Source organism: Lingula anatina, chromosome 1, assembly GCF_051362555.1.
Source record: "Lingula anatina isolate TDL-2025a chromosome 1, LinAna3.0, whole genome shotgun sequence".
In the NCBI taxonomy this organism is placed as follows: Eukaryota; Metazoa; Brachiopoda; class Lingulata; order Lingulida; family Lingulidae; genus Lingula; species Lingula anatina.
In genome coordinates this window covers 59666994-59689394 of record NC_141767.1, presented here as the reverse complement: position 1 = coordinate 59689394, position 22401 = coordinate 59666994, and the positions used below count along the sequence as shown (strand labels likewise).

The 22401-nt window shown below is 33.2% G+C and overlaps 1 protein-coding gene and 1 long non-coding RNA gene across 6 annotated transcripts; both read left to right on the top strand.

Moving 5' to 3' along the window:
* Positions 1-151: 151 nt before the first annotated feature.
* On the top strand, positions 152-21566 carry LOC106179996 (uncharacterized). 5 transcript variants are annotated; one of them, XM_013563839.2, is made up of 13 exons: positions 152-345; positions 1799-1831; positions 6861-6932; positions 7951-8164; positions 8499-8611; positions 9399-9530; positions 16006-16170; positions 16375-16445; positions 16867-16965; positions 17116-17189; positions 17817-17971; positions 18549-18641; positions 18876-21566. In XM_013563839.2, exons 1-13 carry the CDS (start codon positions 220-222, stop codon positions 18981-18983), a joined length of 1455 nt encoding a protein of 484 aa, XP_013419293.2. In that variant the 5' UTR covers positions 152-219; the 3' UTR covers positions 18984-21566. The 5 variants fall into 5 exon arrangements, with proteins under 5 accessions (XP_013419293.2, XP_013419294.2, XP_086857661.1 ...); XM_087001535.1 differs by lacking the exon at positions 152-345 and adding an exon at positions 422-1399; XM_013563840.2 differs by lacking the exon at positions 1799-1831 and having other exon boundaries at positions 155-345.
* Positions 9541-15999, top strand: LOC147764840 (uncharacterized). The gene is made up of 3 exons (XR_015332001.1): positions 9541-13723; positions 13892-13958; positions 14414-15999. It is a non-coding gene; the product is annotated as an uncharacterized LOC147764840 (long non-coding RNA).
* Positions 21567-22401: the final 835 nt, after the last annotated feature.

The window sequence follows — 22401 nt, the reverse complement described above, 5'->3', positions numbered from 1 at the left end:
TTTATCTTATGCAAAAAGAAAATAAGCTATGTAGTATGTTAATGAGTGGATAAACTTAAAAGACTTAAAAAGGTTCTGATTACATTTTGACATAATTTCGATTACTACTCCGCGTAAAAAGGCTCGGTGACGGAATGCTGGGATACATTATGGCACTAAAGTGGAGTTGACAAGGTCAAGGACTTTCCAAGCGCACGCATCACACACAACATAAGCAAAATGGGTGCGCATCACAGTGGAAATCACCATCGACATCACGTGGATAAATCAGGGTTAAAAAGTGAAAAACAGTCTTCAGAAAAGCATTTTTCACAAGAAGACAAGCTGCTGGAAAGTCTTTTCAAGGTAATATCCTAACGATAAGTGTTCGCACGCCGATTCTATCATTCAATTATGTATAGCAATGTTAATAGTATAAGATGTACTGGTAGTGTCACCTCGATTGTATCTTGATTGTGAAATGTTTATAATGATAATGCTCACTTGTTTGATCATTCATCCCCGGTAGTAGACACTGTCTTGTCTAGTTGTAAACATGTTTGTCTTGCGGCTTTCACAACTTCGCATTTACGAAGTTAGACGTATGTCCACAACATTTTCAGTATTTGCTGAAGAAATTTTAGGCAATTTTGAGTAACTTCCTTGAGCATGTCCAAGAAAAAGTACCGTGTAGATATTGAAGAGATCAACTATCACTTATTTATACCCGTGTTTTAACACATACATATTTTAACCACTTGCAAATTTACTAGTACAGTTGAGGACAAGTGAATAACTGCTTTGCCCGAGTGGTTTTGTTTTGATTTTAAACACGGACATTGTTAAGCGTGGCATAACACTGGGTCAGCTGGCAGTGCAGACAGTGCAGCACAATAGACAGAAGGCCAAGGGAGTGCTACAGGTGTGCACATAGGTCAGACAGGATGTGATTAAACTCAAAAATGATTCCACCTCTGTGATATTGTACCTATATTTCAACAATTATTAAGGGCATATAAGTACGTGCCTCCTTACCCCAGCATTCAAATTTATTTGCCTATTATGCTGTTCTCATGATTCATTTTAGCAGTGCTGGATACAGTATGCTACATTGTATCTGTTGGGATCAGGTTGTGTACCCTATGAGTCTTGAAAATTTTCAAAAATATCATACTGTACCATGCAGTAGCTACTAGTAGCTGATTTGGCACACAGTTATTGACTACATTGGCTAAACACAATAGAAATGATGGACTGGACCAGCCTCAATTTTCGATTCTCCAGGGAGAAAGGGACAAGCAGAGGAGGGGGCACTTGACCGAACCAACACACCTGAGGGGTGATGGGTTGTAATATTATATCTATTACAGCCCTTATTTCCCTTAAAAATTTTAACTTTCAGCATACAAAATATTGGCTGGTAAATTTCAGTTAATTTTTTCTATGGTTATTGTTAATTCATATGTTATGTTTAAATGCTTTAGTTACATGTATATGAATGAAACTCGATTTTGATAATGTTACCTTTAATACTCGTAGTTAAAGTTTGATAAACAGTGTATAGCTTTTTAAGAGGTATGATCTTATTACCTTTTATATCCTGGCAAGATAGAAGAAGCATCTAAGAAAATGAAAATTTTATTGATGGGCAATGATACAGGGAAAATCTTGCGAAAAAATAGATTGGTCAGGATAAATCTGAGAAAATGTGAATTGTTTTGTAAAGTGGACATGCTTTTAAAAGCCAGTGGCCTCAAAACATTATTCACTTACTAGTTTGTGAAACAAAGAACTGAATTCAGTTTTGTTTCATTTATAGTTACTTGTATCACAAGACCCAGAAGCTCATCAGGTAAATTATCTTTGCATATAATATTATTGATATAAAACATGTATTTAACCAATATATATACCAATCTACAAAGAGGTTTCTGCATGAGTAACTCTTATTAGTCTTGGGACTAACAAGTGTAAATATAGATATTCTAGTAGAAAAAATAATTTGTTGTAGATCTTTTATTTTCAGTAGGAAAAGATGTAATTGCGCTAGTTGTGTTTGATGGGGTATGTCACCAACACAATTACCTAGTCCATGTAAAACAGTTTGTCGCATGGGGCGTTTCACATTTCTAGGAATATTGATTCTTGTTGATGACTCTTCTATCGATAGCACATAATAATATATTTTATATTAATACATATTATATATATATATATATATATTTTTTTTTTTACTTTATTTCCATTTATATATGAGGTTAAAGTTACTAATGAGCATTGGCACATTTTAAAGCAATTTTAACCCAGAGGAAATAACACAATATTAGGTACATATGGTTACATCATATTTTGCTCTATTACATAACTGTTTTGAACTCTAAAACAATGTCAGGTGGTCATTTTATCTGCCTGACTTCTTTCCAGCTTCCAAAACTATTTGGATAATACATCCAGGGAGAGAAGTTGGAATATAATGAAATGTGAACTGATTCCCAATTGTTATTACAACAAGTTCTTGTCAACATAACTAAACCCTTTCCTTCTTACAATGTTGCATTTCATTACAACTTTTATTTTAGAAATATACCAGTAGGAGGACTGTTATGTTGCTTTGAGTATAACACAACCTACATAATTTACAACATGTTTTTATCATATTTCCCCAAAGCCTGCTTGGTGTATATTTTTCAAAGAAAAATTTATTAGCAACTTGTTGCTTTTGTCTTCTATTTTTGAATACCAGCAGAACATGAGCAGAGCAGTATTGTTGAGATCTACCAAGTTTAATATTATGAAACTTGTTCTGTTTTTTATTGTTTCAGCAAAACTTTCAGTGTCATTTACGTAGTATGCTCATTTGGAAAAAAAAAAGCTGGAAGCAAGTTTGAAAATTGCCATCAGTTTAGATATTATTGATCAATGAAATAAAAAAGATCGTCACCAACATCTTGATATGAATATAAAAATATATATGAAAAACTAAATAATTATCATGTTCATTATCCCTATACTTAATAATGGCTTACATAGTTTAACCAGTTATAGAATAAAGTTGTGGGATTTATGCATTTTTAAATATGTTGGCTTACATGTAAAGAAACCAAAACGAAAAAAAAAATGTTTGACCTTCAAAGAAAAAAAGTAAAAAACATTGTAAGAAAAATTATGGGCTTTTTTTTAGCATTTGTCAAAATGTCTCATAACAAAAAAATATGTGCAGGTGTGACTATTGTCTTCTGTTCATGAAGCAAAGGGTATAAATGACTGAAGTATTTTGACATGCAATTGGCTTTATAAGTAAAGTATTATGTTCCATATCTTCATTTAATAACCTGGTATAAAACATGAGTTCTAAAATATTTCTCAAGGGTATGGTTGCAGTCAAGTGGTACATATCTGAGATGACATAAAGGTTAGAGTAAATGTTATAATATTTGCAAGAATAGCATGTAATGAGGATCAGAGGAAGATGGACAAAAGTGGATTGAGGTCTTGGGGATTCAGAAATGCAGATTCTGATGGCCGAGTCCCATCCTGGTTATATACCACATAGAATATTTGATTGAATTGTGAATTTATGATGAATTTGTGTAGCAAGAGAAAGAGTCAGTTCAACAACCACCTGTCATTGTGATGATGACAAAAATATTGTAGGAGAGATAGGTCACTCGTTTGGCAAAGCACAGGCCAAAGCACAAAACATGGTTTAGTAGAATGTAATTGCAGTCATGTATCTAATCCAGGTTGAAGAGGAAAGAAGCTGAAAATGAAGTTATCTATTGAAGTTCTTTTGAAAACCCAGATGAAATTGGGACAACCTTTATATTAAAATAATTTTCTTTTTAGATAACCACTCGTAGTCAGATTGCCCCTTGAAAAGACAAATTGCACCACTTTGGATTTTCATAGGTTATTACAACATGAAGTACATACACATGAAGCCAAAAAACCTCATTCATGTTTGCCTTTTTAACAACATTTCCTGTAATACTAAATTGTTTTAGTCAATGTAGGTAAATATTAACTAATAATAGAATGAAGGACAGAAGAGCTTATCATTTTGTACACTCTTGTTTGATTGTCCTTGTGGTATATTACTTCTGAAATTGTGAAAATATGAAATAAGGATTGATAATGTGGTGGAGTAGAAATTTGATTTGATGAAAAACTATAATAATTATACATCAAATTATATACATGATATAGCATTATCTGGAATGGATGATAAATTCTTTATTAATAAATTTGATCCTCTCCCAAGTGCTGAAAATTGGAATTAAAATCTACAAGTTTTAATTCTTAAAACATGACAAAAATCCATATGGAAAGTACTTTGGACAGGCAGCAGTCATGGGAGATTCCAAATAAAATCTATCCTTTTTAATTCTACACATGCATTTATGATATTTTAAGTGGAACATGTGTTTAATTGTGTATTTGTACATGGATGCTTGGGTTGAGCTTGGTTGGTCAGCTGGAATTTGCATTTATGTAGTAAATAATGCACTGTTACCCCCTCGCCCGATATCATGATAGCATGCCGAGCGCCAGCCAAACCCCCTAACTTTGAATAGAACACGCTGATATCACCGCGCATGGGGTGATATCAAAGAATGGACTTTCCCCGCGTTTACTGCCTAATTGCGGTCACCGTCCAATCATTTTCATTTGCGTGAATGGTTTGTGGTTGCATGTGTATTGACAGAGACATAGGTCAGTGGTTTTCTGCGAGTAGTTGGCTGATTTCCTGCCCATCCTTCGCACGTGGCAGTCACACTCTCTCATTCATTGTATCAGTCCCTGCAATCCTTTTGTTTAGATATCAGCCCTGTGGTATGTATTTGGAAATGGGTATTTGTCACACAAGCTTCTCTAGCACAATCTGAGATTGGTCTGTACAAGGCAGAATTTATGGTGTGCAGTTGTTTTGATGTTTTAGAGGTTTGCACATATAGCAGATTGAAGATCTACCTGTTTCACAACAACTCGCATGTTTGATTTCTGACAACTTGTAGGTTGGATAATTGTGATCACATCTAAAAGTTTTCCATTTAGTGCACAGGCATATCCCATTCACATTATTACTTACACCCCATTTCCATAGATTTTTAGATTGATCTATCCCTGTGGGGAGTCTCACTAGATTACTGTCAGCTTGGCCGGCTTAAGCGTCTGTCCCGCCTACTAAAAGCTGTAAGGGGGTAATTAACTATGGTGCCCGCTCGGCTGACTGCAATTTAGCGTGAACCCCCAGGGAGTTAGGTGGATCTAAATCTCTGGGAAAGCATCCTTAGATCCCATTCCCATAGATTTTAGATCGATCTATCCCTGTGGGTAGTCTCACTAGATTACTGTCAGCTTAGCCGGCTTAAGCGTCTGTCCCGCGTACTAAAAGCTGTAAGGGGGAAATAAACTACGGTGCGCGCTAGGCTGACTGCAATTTAGCGTGAACCCCCAGGGAGTTAGGTTGATCTAAGTCTCTGGATTGATCTAAATCTCTGGGAATGCACCCTAAATGATCATTCATTAAGGAAGTGCTGTCATTAGAGTGACCTTGGCATTTTAATTACCTGAAGCAGACTTTCCTACCTATAGAGTAAAATGCACTATATGACCACAATGATGTAGTCATTTTCTGAGCAGTGGTACATGATGTTTTGTTTGGCTAGTATAAGATTTATGTCTGGATTAGTAATATATTTTAGCATAGTAATTTATATACATGCATGTTCATGTATTAAACAAAAAAATTGTCTATTCAAATTGATATTCTTGTTTTCTATGACTTTGTGATGAAATTGAGCAATATAGATTTAAAAAAAGGAAAAGAAATTCAGTTTGCTGCATTTTACATCATTTGAAAGATTTTTAGGCAAAGACAATTATTTGCTATCAGTCAAGTAAGACCTGTAAATCCTTGCCTACCTGTGCCATTCATGATTCATGGCGAGATCTAACCTATAGTCACGTGGTGGCTGGGACAGGGGAGGTCAGTATATAGTGCTCAGACAAGGAGAGTTAGTCGCATTATCATAGCTGGCAGCTCAGTGCATCACTTTAGTCCACTATGGGTAATACTACAGGAAACCTGTTGGAGGGTGATGTTCACTGTCAAACTTCTCCAGTGAAGCCTGATCATAACCTAATGTCTTCCAAGCCAGCTTTGATAAGATCTCTATCCCAAGTTAGCAACAAGTCAGCAAGTGATTTGAAAAATCTGTTGGTGAATTCTAAGCCAATATCTAAGCTCCGAAGATCCAAAACTGAGCACGTTATTCGTATGCAGTACACTGGTTGTGGGATGGAATCTAACTACCCCAGCTACTGTATTGATCGCCAATGTCTGTATGATTTTATTAAGGTAGGAGACAAATTGACTGGTTGATTCCAGTTTTTAGATATGGAATTGGGTTTATTGCATCAAGTAGGTTCAAGAGATAAAATTCCTTGATTGCATGAAGGGAAAACTGTACTAACAGTTATGGTAGACGTCAGGTTTGACTGGCTAATAATGTTTGCTTAATTTGCTTGGAAGGAAGCAGGGTATGAGTAGGGTACATAAAGGTGCAGCACTGATGGGAATGCCTCGTGTTTAGTGCAGAGGCAGGAATTGCATTGATCTTAGTAACTGAACTTACTAGTAGATGGTAGCATTTTACTTGTGTTCACATACATTTTTGGCTGTTAATTATAAAAGAACGAATAGAACTTTGTAGTATTTTGTTTCAAAACAGAATAAATAAATGAGACTGAGAGATTAAATACCATTTGAGTCCAGATGAAAGAAACCACATTGAATGGGCATTTGATGGCATTAGACTGATAACCTTAATAATCTTAAATACAATTCTTCAGTTTTGTGTTTTTATTATTTTTTACAGAAGTTGGAGATTGAATCAAAGCAAGATGATGCTAGCATCAAGGAGGGTTTAGTTTCCAGAGCAGTTTTTGAGGTACTAAGTAAACTTTTTTTCTGATATAATGGCATTCTGATGGGGAACTATTTAAGAATAATTCACAACATTATTAGATTTTCTGAAAAGGAGTTAGAACAATTAATCAAATAAGAAATGGAAGGGAATGTTTCTTTTGTTTATGTGGAGTATTTAAGAAAAAAATGTATATAAGGCTTTTCTTTTCTTTCAATTTTTTTTTTTTTTTGAATGAATTTCACAATTCAAAAGAATAATGACTTATTTTGTAAATTTTGCCACTAGGAAATTTTGTAAATGTTTTATTTAATTCTTCTACATCACTTAGTTTTTGTGTGATGGGGTTCAAGGAAGGCTTTTTTCTTCTTCATGTATTCTCTTGAAAGTCCTGTTCACAGTCATTTAAATTAAGTTAAAAGTCCTGTTTATTATTGAGGCATTGGCATAGTTGTTGAACTTGTTAAAGGATAATGAAGAAATGTAAACCATTGCCCTAAATTCCGTTGCCTTCATAAAGCAAGATTTTAAAGTGTCATAACATGGGAGCAGTGCAATTTATTATTGTATCACTTAAGTTTATGATTCAAGTTATATATAAGAGCATGACTTGCTTACATTTTTAAGTTGTGTCATGTCTTTTTACAGATGAGTAATATGTAAGTCCTAATGTCTTTGTGTTTTTATTGCCATTTATGGATAATCATATGTACCTATAAGATGTACAATGGTATTTAAGAAATATATAAGTGATGTGGATATGTTGAAATTTTTAATGTAGTGTCGTGATGAATACAGCTTTTTTCCTTGTGTCAGCACTGCATTCACAATTTCTGAAATCTTCATAAGTACACTAGCCACTTACAATATATAAGTATGCATGCATTTTTTACATTTGATTTTTTTTTTTTGAAGGAGTAGGTCTTTGTCAGTTTGTGAGGGTCAATTTGTCATCATGTTCATTTTTTACTTTTAACTTAAGTCACTGACACAAGTAATAATTTTATTATGTGTTTACTGACGATGTCATGATGTGTTGCAGAAAGCATTCAATGGGCCACTGCAGACTCTGGGCAAATTGCTGTTTTCCACCATCCAGCAAGCAGAGAAGAGCCGCCATGATGCTCCAGAACACATCAGTGAACAGCAGTTCAAGAAAGTCTGCAAAGAAATACTGCAACTGTTCTCTGAAGAACAACACATGAAATACTACTTTAAGTTATTCAGTAAAGGAAGAGATACACTTGCCAAAGAAGGTGATTTTTAAACAAGTGTCTGTTATAATGTAACTCAGGAAGGAGTGAGCAACAAGGGACATTAAAGTTTAATTGTCAAGGTGTCGTTAGAGGTTAAGGCCTGGTCTCATGTTTCAAGGAGAACGACTCCAGGGATTTGTAAGACTTGCTAAGATTTTGTGTATTTTGTGCTTTGTTTTAAAAAAAAATACACCTTTTCTATAAACACCGTGTGGTCAGAGGGACATTTTATGTTGCAGTTATCTCTCAGTTTGCCTCTGTGCTTTGATTAATAAATAGTCCTTTTATCATGGTTCCTTTATAGTGTTTATACTTTTCATCTGTTTATTCCCAGATGGTCGTCAAATGGTGGAGGTGTCATATACACTGGCACTGGCTGCTGCACACCTTCCCTACCATAAATGTGAAGATGATGATCCTGTCCTGGAGGCACTTGTCAAGAGCATGGTAAGGACACTGAATAGGAATGAATTGGGAGAGAAATCAAGACTACTAATTTCAACATGAACCTGTTGGTTATATGCTGGTTTGCATGGTTTTATGATGAGATGTTTGTTTGTGAAAAACTGAATAATTCTACCAAGACTACATATGTAGAATATGTTTTCTTGCATTAAATCTACAGCCAAACAAAAATAAAAGATGAGTTAACACCTTGAAGTAATTTTTTTAACTAAAAAGTGGTAGCTATAACAAGTATGAAGAGTGACACTGAGTAGCATTTTGAAAGAAGATTTACAAAATAATTGTCTTATTAGCTGCTATTTCATGAAAAGATGCCAGGAAGAATGTGCCTGTTTGCCGTTTTCTGTTCCTTATCAAAATGCCCCTAGGCATATGTAGTCAATAAAAAAAGAGGTTTATATACAATGGCCTGGATCAAAATGCAGCAACATTCTTGACACTATGCATCTGAGAACAAGACTGGCATGAACATTTTGTCTTTGTTGTCTTTTTTAGTCAAAAGGAATGCTGAAAGGGATGTCAGTAGTTGTAATTTATTCACCAATAAGAATTAATCTAAGCTGTTAATTCTTAAGCACACTTACAGTTGGAATACAAACTTGATGTTTTTTACTTGAGGGGATTTGATTAAATTTCATTGATGCTCATTTCAATAACCTTTATGCTAAATCCACACTTCTTGCCTCAGGCTTTACTGTGTGTAGGACAGTGAAAACTCAATGGGCTACATGAATAATGATTAATTGAAGTAAACAATATTCTTCTTCAGTTTGGCTCCCGTGACAGCATGACCTATGAGCAGTTCTGTGTCTGGAGTAATCGGCACTGCCCACATATATTCAGTGGTGTGCACAGCTGGCTCATGGATATCCTTACCAGACATCCTTCTGGATTTCACAAGGTAACATCATTTGCAAAATTCACACAATCAAAAAAAAGACAATGAGTATGAAGACCCATGACTTGCTTTACCTTTTTTTTTTTCAGATGTGAAGTAAGCTTAAGTTGCATTCAAAAGCATGTTACGTTTGAAAAATACCTATTATTCCAATGAAAATAAAGTTATTTTCTAGATAGTTTTTATTCATTTATTTATTTGCAATGAAACATGTTAACTATTTTCTCTCTCATATACACATGCATGTCAGTTTGCCATTTAATATATTAAAGTTCTCAAGTTAAAGTCGATTTATGTTGTAGCTACAATCATAGTGAGTTTAAATCTTAATTTCTTTAACACCATTCATTTATTAAGTCTCATAGATCTCCATTCTGCTCAATCTTGCTGTTTAACTTTATTCTCATGCTGCTAAAATGGTGTGTTTTAGATCTAGACTTGTTTAAGTTTGCAAAGATTTTAGAACATTAAAAAAGAAGGAATGCAATGCATCATTATGATACAATTACCAAAACTTTTAAATTAACATAAGAATGAACAGAAACTGTGGTAAGGTGTTGTGTTATACATGCTTATTTTTGTTCATTATCAGGACTGTCAATTCATTTGTCAGACTGTCACACAAAACAAAGCCTATGCAATTTTTTTTGTCACTATTTTTTTTTTCTAACATGTTCTCACACATTTATCTAGGGATGTCTGTGACAGTTCAGTCTTGTGCAGTACACTGTGTATTTGTTACATGAAGTCACTCTGAAAGAATGTTGTTGTCTTTACTTCCTTCACTATCTATCATGAGGTCTCAGGTTTAAGTGACCCTGTACTCAGAACAGGGTGGATCCAAAGAGGGCAATACTTTACAGTTAAAGTATCATTTGAGAGGTTAATTACTTTTTTGTCTTTTGTGAAAACTACCTGCCTGCAGAGTTGTCTTCTCATTGGCCAATTGCAAGCTAAACCAGAGGAACTGTCTTGCCGCGTTTTGTATGCTCACATTGAAGCTTTGTTGATGATGCCCTTACCTACTGTAGTGAACATAGCCTCACATTTAGAAAAATGGGAGACATAATATACACTGTACATATATTGTGATGATTGTGTGACCTTGTTTACATATTATTATTTTATTTGGATATAAATGGATTAAAAGTGTGTGTGTTTTTGTGTGCGTGTGTAAAATATGTATGATGATTGTAAACTAAGGTAATGACTCGGTCTTCTCAGTGGAGGAAATTTATGAATTTAACAGATACTGCATTTTTTTTCAAGTCATAAATTCTTATAATTAGAACATTCTAATTGAGTAGTGGCAACGGAATTAAAAAGCTAAAAAGCACTCCTCTATTTTAATATGCTATGCAGTAAAAATACCACAAATGCAATATAGAAATATAATTTTTTTACATTCAAAGTTATGAATCTGAAAAATTTATCATTTTTTGCCCAAAAGATCAAGTAATTGCTGTACTTCCTACACCTTTCCTAATTTTACCTGCTTTTTTTCTGTCAGTTTGTAATTTTTTGATGATAATTGATTCTGTATTTTTTCAGTATTGACTTGTCAATTTATTTGGATCTCTTTTACTTTCATTTGTTGTTGTCCTTAGTTGATTAATCTCTGTCAAGGTCAGGTTGTGAATAATTGCCCTGTCCTGGCAAAACCCAACACTGGTGTCTAGCAGGAAACAAATGGTACTCAACATCTAATTTTTCTTTTTAAATAGGTGATTTTTTTTATAAATAGAAATGAAAATATTGTTGTATTAATAAAACCAAGGTCAATCATACCTATTTTCTCCTTCAGAATTGCATCTAAACATATATTTGGCCATTGCATAAAATAAAATGCTAGTTTATTGTCCATTGGCGTGTTTTTTTATAAGACATATTTCCTTTGTTTGGGGCATCTGTATGCAGACATTGTGTTTTATCAAAGAAATATATTGTCAGTGAGTTCAGATCCATCTTTTGGGGAGCCATACCATACAAACATGTTTATGTGACCAAAGTTGATGACCATCTTAAATGGTATTAATCTCAAGGCCATGTGATTAATTACAGTACATAAACCTTTAAAACCACCTCATACATTTTATAAATGTTTACACATCATTAATTTGGGTATAAGTAAAATAGATACCTGAAAAAAGATGCACAAGTTTGTCTTAATATCAGCACCTTCATCCAGCACAGGTGACATTTGGCTTATGTTGTTTTGACCTGGAAAGGATACTCATGCCTTTTTATCCACTTTCTTGGAAGTGATGGAGGGTGTGAGCAGGCCATTCATTTTTTTTTCTTTGCAAAGTTAAAATTGTTGCGTTGTTTAGTTTGGCCTGCTTGGCAGAAGCCTCAGTGAGGTCACATCATGTTTTTAACATGACCTTTTCACTTTCTTGTTTTGGTAGCTATATTGATTTTGTATCATGTAATATGACTATCAGATTATCCCCATTTTATGGATTTTGATTTTTAACATCTGATATTATGGTGGGCCAGGATGGAAAATATGGAGAAACACTAACAATGTGGGGTCAAATTATGAATGAAGATATAATATATTCAAATATATTAAAAAATGATTGCCCTAAGATAAGTCTTGAATGATGTATTCCTGATAAATAAGTACAACCTTTCAAACAACGGAAATGTTTTAGAAATCTTTATTGAAAGCTACAAGTTTGAGAACCTGATCATTCCTTTAGAATATGCATTTATTTCATTGCTCCAAGCTGGTCATAAAAATATACCATTGCAGGGATAATAAAATATATAGCTACTAGTGGAAGTAATCCTAGTTTTTCTTATGCTTATAGCAAATTAAGAGAAATTATTGGTAATTTTTGGATGATTAGTGTTAATCTCACTAATATTTCCTGCACTATTTACACAGCAAACCAATAGTTTGTACCAGGCAGGATGTATATTAACACAGGTAGAAAGGGACTGATTTTTTTTTCTTGTAAAAAATGAATTGGTACTATTCTGAATCAGTTTTGGAAAACAACTAGATTTGTTTTGGCTTTGGAAGTACATGTATTGTGTGTGAGATAGTTTTGCAGACATGGCTACTTCCAGAACCTAAAGATGGTCATCTAGCATGCTATGAAAGCAATTTAGTGGTGGTAAATACAGGCACCAAATTACACAAGTGATTTGATTAAATGCATTTCTAGTGCCTCACAGCTGTACAGAACCTTTTGATATTACTATAATTACCTATTAATATGGTTGTTTACCATTGGTTCTTGGTTTTCAGTCCTTCGATTGCATTTTTGTTGAAAAAATATAATAGAACTTGATTTATAGTTTTTTTTATCAAGTCTTAGTTATTAATACTGATGAAATAAGCTCTTGCTCTAAGTTCTTTTATTAGTACAAGGCAGTTACACATCGTACCACTACTAATTATCAAAGTCTCAGTAAACTGAAACAATGGAAAAGACATGAAAATTATAAATGGAGATGTAACAGGCTTTCTCATGTGAACATCTTTTTTTTATCAAAAATTAATTTTCCATTATGGATTTATTTTTTCTTTTTTTACAAAATTGGAAATTATAGTAAAAAAAAAAGATGACAAACTTGATGAATGATCCGCTTCACAATTAAAGGCTTTGACATGATACAAAATGACAAGGCCTCTAGATATTGCCTCATAATAAAAATAAATGTATTGTGAAGTTTTAAAAAGTAGCTGAGCTTGTAAAAATTGCTCTGAATTTGTTTGTTCTAGCTTCCTGTTCTCTAAGATAGGGTGTGTATTGCAAAAAATGATAAGAAAAAACAATGAAGGGACTATTATATATTTGGTCAGGTAAGATACCATCTCCTAAAAGGTTATTTACTTCCATACATGTCTTGTCAGTTATGCATTTATTGCAAATAAATCATAGCATTTTTCACAGCCCATTGATCAAGTCTTACATTGTTGCATGTACTTGCACATTTCCAAAGAACCAGCACTTATTCCCCTGTCTTATTTTAGTCCCTCAACCTTACACACAACCTTGCACGTGTATAGAAAGAAACGTGAGCCTACGAAATGACTGTGAACAAGTACAATCACCATGTGGCCAAACGCATTATTATTAGGAGATAATACATGTTATAACAGTGGCTGCCAACTGTGATGGTCTAAACAAACAAGTATCCTGTATACATGTATGCAGTTTTATAAGCATGCTATATTTTTGGTGAGTCTTAGTTTGAAGATAAAATAAAAATAAATTAACAGGTAGAAAAGTTATTTTGCATAAAATTAAAATTGTGCTTCTCAAAATTATAGTAAGTTTTTGGGCCTTGGATTTTTTAATGTCTGTATTCATTTAAGTGACAAAATTTATTTTTTAATTACTAAACAGCTACCTGTAGTCCTCCAGGCCAGTCCTTATTGCTGCCCCTTTGTCCCACCAAAATGACTTCATACAAGTAAGAAATTACCATGCAAGTGTGGTTGATAGTTTGTTGTTGACAATTTAAATTACTTTTGCTGAGCTCTTCATTAAAAGGATAATGATAAAGTGCATTTGAATTGCATGCTTATGGCTGTCTTAACTCTTCACCGTCACCCTAGGCCTGGATATGTTCCCCAGATTTATGAGGGTCTGTTTTTCAGATCAATCAGAGAATTTTAAAAATTGAAGTAGATATTAACTTTTTGAAAAGGAGTTTTTATTTTTTAAGAATAATTCATGGTGTTACATGACATTTATTTCATGTATATTTTATTTTTGCATTATAAGTTTATTGCCTTCTAAAATGCCCTGTCATTATTGTCACATGTATCTGTCTCCTTTTGAAAATAATGATACTCCTTAGATGTAAAATATATAATAAGTGAATAAGAAAGGAAACTCAAAAAATTATTATTTTCAAATTTTCAGAGAGATGGCTAAGTGTCATGTGAACTTTATATGGTTATTGACATGCTTGAAAAGGGGCATGGTTTGAGGCCATTGTATATTATGCACCAAATAGTTGTATCTGAGTGCACTGTAATGAGAGGTGGAACAAGAGGGAACAAATTGGTTTAAGTGTGAACGCCTGAGAAAGAAATATGTGAACAACAGATACAAGGGGGATACCTGTATCTGTACATGTGGTGTTTGTTACACTTACCTCATGAAGAGTGAAGACCAGCAAAACAAGGAGTTCAATGTGAAGGCTAGAGTACGTAAGCTCAGTTGGGGGTACATTTAGTGGCCATGTGAACACCTGTTAATCGGTTCGTACCCAATGTTTTGTACAAAATTGAACACTTCCTCTGTAACAAAAGATATTTCTGGATTGACTTGCCTACCTGCCCCACTTATCTTTTCCTTATTAATAAAAAATAAATACAAATTAATGAATGCAAGCCAACTTTTAATAATTTGAATGAGATTTTTGCCAAAAAAAATCCACTTCTATAGTTATTTTCAGATTTGAAAGTTTTCTCCTTGGTTTTTCAAAGAAAGGAAAACACTTTTAAGTATAAATCTGGAAAGATTTAATATATATATATATATATATATACACACACACACACACACACACACACACACACACACACACACAGATGTAAAATGATTTTTTGTGTTTAGAAATTAGCAGTAAAAAAGCAAAATGTGTCCTTTGTATTTGTTACCTATTACCCAGGCATAACACTGGCATGAAGGTCAGATGTTGACAGCTGGCAAAGACTAGAAAAACCTGAAATATTCTGACATGTTTTGAAAAATGCAATGGTAGCAGACATTTAATTGTATCAAAAACTGCTGTTTTTGCAGAAGCTCTTCAGACAACACTTAGATATTTTTGGTATTGAAATTATATAACAGATAAGTAACCTTATTTTCTTTGCTGGCATGTATTGATTGTACTGTCTGGTGTGACCAGTGCAATGTTCATATAAGAAACCACAATGAGGTAACTGAACAAGCATAACAACCACTTACAGCATGAGTTACAGGCGGAGCCTTAGGTCAATGCCCGGTGATGATAGTTATGGATAATGAATGTGTGGAATAACTATAATTTAGCGTTATCCCAGTGGCCAGCCTAAATATAATTTAATATTTTCTGCACAGTTTCATTGTCTAATAATATTTCATTCAGTTTTGTCTGAGAAAAAGCAAAGAAAAGTAGTTGCTAAATGAACATGCAGTTGATAAAATGTCCCGTCTAGTGTTTGTCTTGAGTGCCACCATCTATTTTGGACATTTTGTTTTCGATGCAATAATAGTTCCTGATAACTCAGGCTGGGTTGCACATGTTACCTACTGCTGGGATCCACAGCATCCAAAGTAGTGAAACAAGTTATTTTTTAAGGGTGGCCAAACTGATGAGTTTTCAGATACATGTACATGTATATGCTACTTTTGCTATATTCTGATTACTTTGTACTGTACCAAAGGTGCATATATTCTGCTTTACATATAGTACTATTATTTTCAACAACATTTTATATGCAGTATTATTTTGTTCCAACTTTCAGCATGAGACTCCTCCCTCAGATTTGAATGAAATGCTGGCTAAGCATGGCCTCCTGACCTTGTCTACACTGTGGGCCCTGTCCTGCGTCCTGCCACAGTGCTATCTCTCCAAACATGCCAATATCATGGATCTCCAAATGTCACCAGTTGCTCTAATGAATAAACTGGTGAGTAAACTTAACAGTTTCATGACTTTAGATTTTATTAAAATAACTTCCTACATTTTTTCAAAGCCATGAAGTCCTTGTTTCAAAATTGCTCATGTATTGTTTGAAATTTTTTAACAGTTGGAGAACATTTCACAGAAAGGAGTTAAATTTAAGAAAATCTTTTCTCATGCGGAGGCTCAAAACGTATTATTTTCTACATAGGTACATGTCACCAAAATTCAAAACTGGACGGAGCTATATAACAGTAGTGAACATGGGCTTAGCTTTAACAGGTACATTTTTGTATGCAATTTTATCATGATGTTAACATATTGATCATATAGGCATATACCAAAGGCAATTCCACAGTATCCCCCCTTACAGCATTTTTTCTTTTTTGTAAAACTTCACATCATTCAATTCTAGAAAGTAAAGATAAGGTGCAGTATGGCTAATTTTCTTTATATTCTCCTGGGATTAGAAATACTGAAATATTGGGAAATGCACAGTGGAATGCCCCATTTACAAAAGGCACAATTATATATGTAAGATGATAATAATCACAGTGCTGGTACTTTTCCTCAAAACCTCATGCACAGTTTGACAAATGTGATAGTTTCAGTAACAACTTTTTGATAAATATATTTTTTAAAAGAATGCATGATAAATATTTATGCGAGAATTATTTGAAAATGCAATTTATATGCTCTTTAGGTTCCAAAACCATGTGTTTTCCTATAAGGGTCCCACCATAACTCTATTGTCATTTGAGGGCAAGAATGTGTACTGTATAGCTGCTGATGAAGAGTGGAAGTGAGTTCTATATGACTGTTAGTTCATGATCGTATAATAGTAATGTTAACTTATTTAAGCAATCATAATACTTTTCAACATGTCTGAAAGCTACAGCATGTTGTTCAAGTAAAGAATGATGAAAAATTATTGGCTATTATTTCTTCCTAGAGAGAGTGATCAGCGATGGGGAGGATCAGACTGCATGGTCCTCCAAGTCTTGCCTCACTTTAATATGCTTCAAGGTCAGTATTGAAACTGAAGCTTATAAAAAAATAGTTTTTATTTTGTCCAAGTGTTTTCCCATTTTCCTGAAGTCCTTAAAGGCAGTTTGTTTTTATGATAGAGCACCAAATTCACAAAAAGCTACCTGTCCATGTATGTAATTTTTTTCATAATTTGGTGCAATTTAATGTTTCTCTTAAACAAGACATAAATGAAGAAGAATTGCCATTGAAAATATATCTTCTCACACCTTGTATATTGGGGGATGGGTTAAAACAAAAATTATCATAAGTGTCCAAACCATGTGTTTCACTGCATCGAGGCACAAGTGACAGTGATCTTTTCACTTTGTATGCTTAGTTTTTCATTCAGACATTAGCGTGTCAAATCCCACTGCCTGGCCCTGAAATATCTTAGTATTTGGGTAATCTGAATTGATTTATGTTGCTTTCAATATAGGAATATTTGCTGCCAGTACTTTTATTTATTTATTTATTTATCATTTATTTTTAATTTTAATTTTTTTTTATTTATTATATTTATTGTTGTTATATTTTATGGGATGAGGGTTGGGAGGGAAGAGAATTTCAGTTTTTGACTTGAAATTGTATTAGCCTTTTCAATAACTTGCTCTTTCATGATTGCAGGTGGTGAAAAAATGATGTTTGTGAACAGCAGTACGCGTGGACTTCCCTATGGAATACAGGTGGGACAAAACCACAAATCTCTGGTGCTAGAAATCTGTGATGGATTGTCTAAAGTAAAAAACTATGGCAGAGAAGCTGCAACAGTAAGGATAGAGGTAAGTTACTTAAACTGTTCAAATTATTTTCTTAATTATTTGATCGAGCAACAACTGTTATAAAAAAAGAACAAAATTTACTTAAATGTAACAAATAATTGAAATTTGATTTTTTTTTCTAGATTCTTAATTAATGTATATCTTTTTGTTCTAGTTAGACATGGGCTATCATTTAGGCAGTTTAATAATGGGCTGTTTTAATAGTAATAGTTTCAAAGTGTTAAGAAGCAGTTTTTGTCAGTAAGAATTTGTATCTTCTGATTCTGGAAAACAAGTCCTAGTGATATAAGCAGGTTCTGTGGAAAATAGAAATTATAATTTTACAAAATTACATAATAACAAAATTATTTCAATTTCAATTTATATATATATATATATATATATATATATATATATATATATATATATATATATATATATATATATATATATATATATAAGGAGGAACCTCACATTTCTCTGTTAAACCATTCATACTTCCAGCATAATGTATCAACTTGCCTTCAAACAAAAAAGAAAGAAGTCTGTCAAAAGATAGAAGATATTAAACGTAAAACTTAACTGTCATTTTCTTCAGGTCTGGGGTTGTGCAGGTATAGCCATGAAACAAGCTCAGCTCAAACAGCGTGCCTGGGAAAAGAAAGAAGCTGAGAAACTTTCCCAAAGAAAGGTACACATTGTTCACGTGTTACAACATTATTGTGCAGATATACAATTTCTGGTAACATTTGATTATGGAGTATGTGATTGTTTCTTATAAAAAAAAAACATTAAAATTTTGATTAAAAAAATTACAGCAAATTTTCTTTTGCAAGATGATTAGATAATTTATTGATTGATATTGCCTGGATCCTAGATCCAACTTTTGTTGTTGTTCAAGACGGTTTTCTTTGTTTTTGTATAGCTGAATCTAGAATCCTGGGCTGAGACTCCAGACAGGCAACTACTGGAATTGGTTGGTGTCAGGACAAAATATTCAGAAAATTTTGTAAGACCTGAGGACAGTGACTGACAACAACCATGAGTGTACCAGAAGTCTAGTTGTAAATACCACTATAGACAATACAGGTTCAACAAAACCATTTTTATGGGTTAAAAAAATGGAAAAGGCCTTTGGTTGCAAGGCTGAATAATACATGTAATTGTGTGCTGCTTCCAAATTATTACCCATACTGGAATGGTTATTTGTCCATTTAATAGACCATTCAGTCTGTAGACAGTCATGCACTTGTTGTAATATGGAAGAAATTGTTTTGATTTTTATCGCTAGGTCACTTACAAGATTTTTACTTCCCCATGCTGTAAAAAAAATGTAAGAAAACTAAGGACTTCATTATTTATGAGGTTTTATACTAAGTTTAATTTATCTACACAGCTGAGTCTGAAATCAGATTTTTATTATTATTATTATTATTATAGTGCTACATACATTTATACTTTCTTTCTGTTATGTATTTTTTAAGATGACATCAATATATTAACATTTAATTCCATCAATTCATAAAGATTCTTTTGCTTCTTGCCCATTCTTAAAGTGTTGGATTTGGATTGGCCACAGTAAGTGTAGAATATGTAAATACTAAGTGTAAACCCTGTACATATGACGTAAGTGGTGCTCATGCAGTGCATGAGGAAGGTCAGTGAAGAATAAAATTTGTAACGGATATTTGGAATTGCTTTGTTTTTTTGCTTCAGTTATGACATATGTGAGTACTTCTGTGTGCTGCATTTACATTCTTTTTTCCTGTTTTTGTTGATATAGTGACATATTTGATACTGAAAATTGTATTTATTGGTTTTATGAGTCATTTTTGCAAGGCTAAGTGATTCCTGATATCTTTATTTCTATATTTAAGACCACGTTTTCTGTTTTATTTATTAATTTTGATGCATCATTTTTAATTTAGCAAATATAATATATTTGTTAATATATTTTGTGAGGTCTAAATTAAACAAACAATAAATACTGGAAAGCATTTTTGGTCACAGTTGAGAAAGCAAGTTAGATCTTAAGTGCAAAGGACACTGTCATCTAATTAAAGGGATAACAACTGTTTGTTTTGGTCAAAAAAATGGATTTTCCTGGGGTAAACAATGATTTCCCCATACTTACTAATGGTTAATGAATCCATTTTGACATTCAAAGCTAGTCCATGTTTTTATTTCTAAAAAGTTAGAAAGTTTTGTTTTTTTTTGTAATATTGTAATAAGAGATTATTACTGAGACTTAGCCATCTATAAAGCTACATATGGTCTGATGGCAAGCACAGATTCCAGAATAATTGCAATAACTGTTTTTTTGATGGTAAAACGAAGTTCATTATATTTCTATGAGTCGTTTACAATGTTTGTATTGTGAAACATGAATTTTATACATACAGTTGTTAGCTCTTTAAAAAATGTAACTGAATTTTGGGCTTGTCACTTTTCCACTTCTTTGTCAAATTTAGGGTAACCTGTTTTCTTTGTTTGCCATACAGCATAATATATTATCATCAAGACAGCATTTCATTTCATTAGCAGAAATTTTGTGACACATGCCACCCAGTTGCGCCCCTTTGAGATACAGTAAATAATGTTTGTCCTTGAAACATTTTTGTTATTGGATTTTGGAATAACTTTTGGTACAGAACTTCAGGGCCCTTTTGTTGATAAACATTTTACATAGCTACTATGCAACATAGAATCTTTCATTTGTGATGATCATAATGCCAACTTTGGCCATAACCATGGTTCAGTTGAATACAAGAATACTTTTTATGTTCATTTTGACTGGTAAATGGATACTAAAGCATAATTGATAATCCATGCATTATAGTCTTAGTGTTGTATTGTAACCATGTTACCGGTAGCATGTCATTTTGTTTGTCATTTTACTTTTTGGTTTTATACACAAAATATTGGGAATTTACAGTTGTTATTTTACATTTAGAAAGTCACTTTGAAGTTTGGAGGAGAGTTTGTCTTTGAACTCTTACAAATCATTGAGCTGCTTAGTTAACGTAACAGTAAATTTTATTTTTATTGTTTGGTATTTAATTTTTCAAGCTTTAAAGTTTACAGAAATATACATACAATTTTAATCATCCATAATATCGTTCATTACCAGTACTTCTAATCAAGTGATATAAAGGAAAAACATTGGACACTTTATTATTAAAGTAATTATTCCAGGTGTTAATTAAAAGGTCACCAGATTGTCTGCTTTGTCCAAGGTTTCTTGGAAAGTTGGGTTTTGTTTAGGCAAATTACTTTGATTCTGAAGAAAAAAATATTTGACTGTATTACCTTGACCATAGACAGAATGTGAAAGAAACAAGTGAAATTGAAACAAAAATGTTTTGTTATGCAAATACATGTATTACATGTGTTAGTGATTTTGCTACTATAATGCTTGTAATACCCTTAGCTGTGGATTATAGCAGATGACCTTGTAAAGCAACAAGTAACTCTTCGTCTTTACTATTCTATATAGCATACACAAAACAAAGGCAAATACTTATTTGCCGACTAGCCTGGCCGATAAGAGAAGGGAGTCGGTTTTATTTCTTTCAATTGGAATTCATTAACAAATAATACAATACGTTGTGTGTAATATATATTTGTGCTTTGTTGTACTAATAGAAATTTTTTTTTTTTTTATAAATTTTAAATATACCATTTGAGTATCAAACTCAAATAATGACACATTGAAAGTACTTAATCTTCTACCGATAACTTAACTTTGAACTCCGTTATCATTACTATTATTGTACATTTCCGAAAAACTGCGTAAAACAGATCTCCTTAAGAATAACATGCCGCCCAGTAAAAACCATAGATAAAACTGTGCATGCGAAACAGTAAAGTCACTATGGAAAACTGTGTCTGTAGCTGCGATGCTAACTTATGGGAATCATCACCCTATAAAATATAGATGCATGATATTCAGAGATCTAGAGTGACAGACCTCACTCTGAATTCACAAACCCAAATAAATATTTATAAAATAAAATTTTTAGTGTGTCCTAACTGCTAAGCTGTCGGGCTAGAACTGAAGTGCTACTGCAAAGTACACCTAATAGTCACACCTGTGACTACTACTCAGCACTGTCACATGCTTGTGACGTAACGCAAAGACAATCATTTTTCACTATACGCTGTACCGTGAAAAATATTCATGCCAAGAACCTGGGACAGTTGATGCCCTCTAATGTTTACTTCACCAATGGGCATTCTTCAAAACAGTCTAGATAGAGGCTAAAAGCAGTGTGTAACATCAAACAAACTTGAAAAAGTAGGGTTAACTTTTCAGTAGGTGATACCAGGGAATTAATATATGATTCCCTGGTGATACGGGTGAAAATCTATGCGTCTGAAATATTGTCCTAGAAAGCAATACAAAAGTGACCTGCAAACCTTTGTGAATTTTGTATTGTTTTGCAAACTGG

Excerpts from the sequence above, each read along its gene's own strand:
- LOC106179996 (XM_013563838.2), top strand. The coding sequence starts at position 6,047 with ATGGGTAATACTACAGGAAACCTGTTGGAGGGTGATGTTCACTGTCAA. Across the intron at positions 8,612-9,398 it reads AGGCACTTGTCAAGAGCATG|TTTGGCTCCCGTGACAGCAT; the intron begins GTAAGGACACTG and ends ATTCTTCTTCAG. Across the intron at positions 16,171-16,374 it reads TTGCTCTAATGAATAAACTG|GTACATGTCACCAAAATTCA; the intron begins GTGAGTAAACTT and ends TTTTCTACATAG.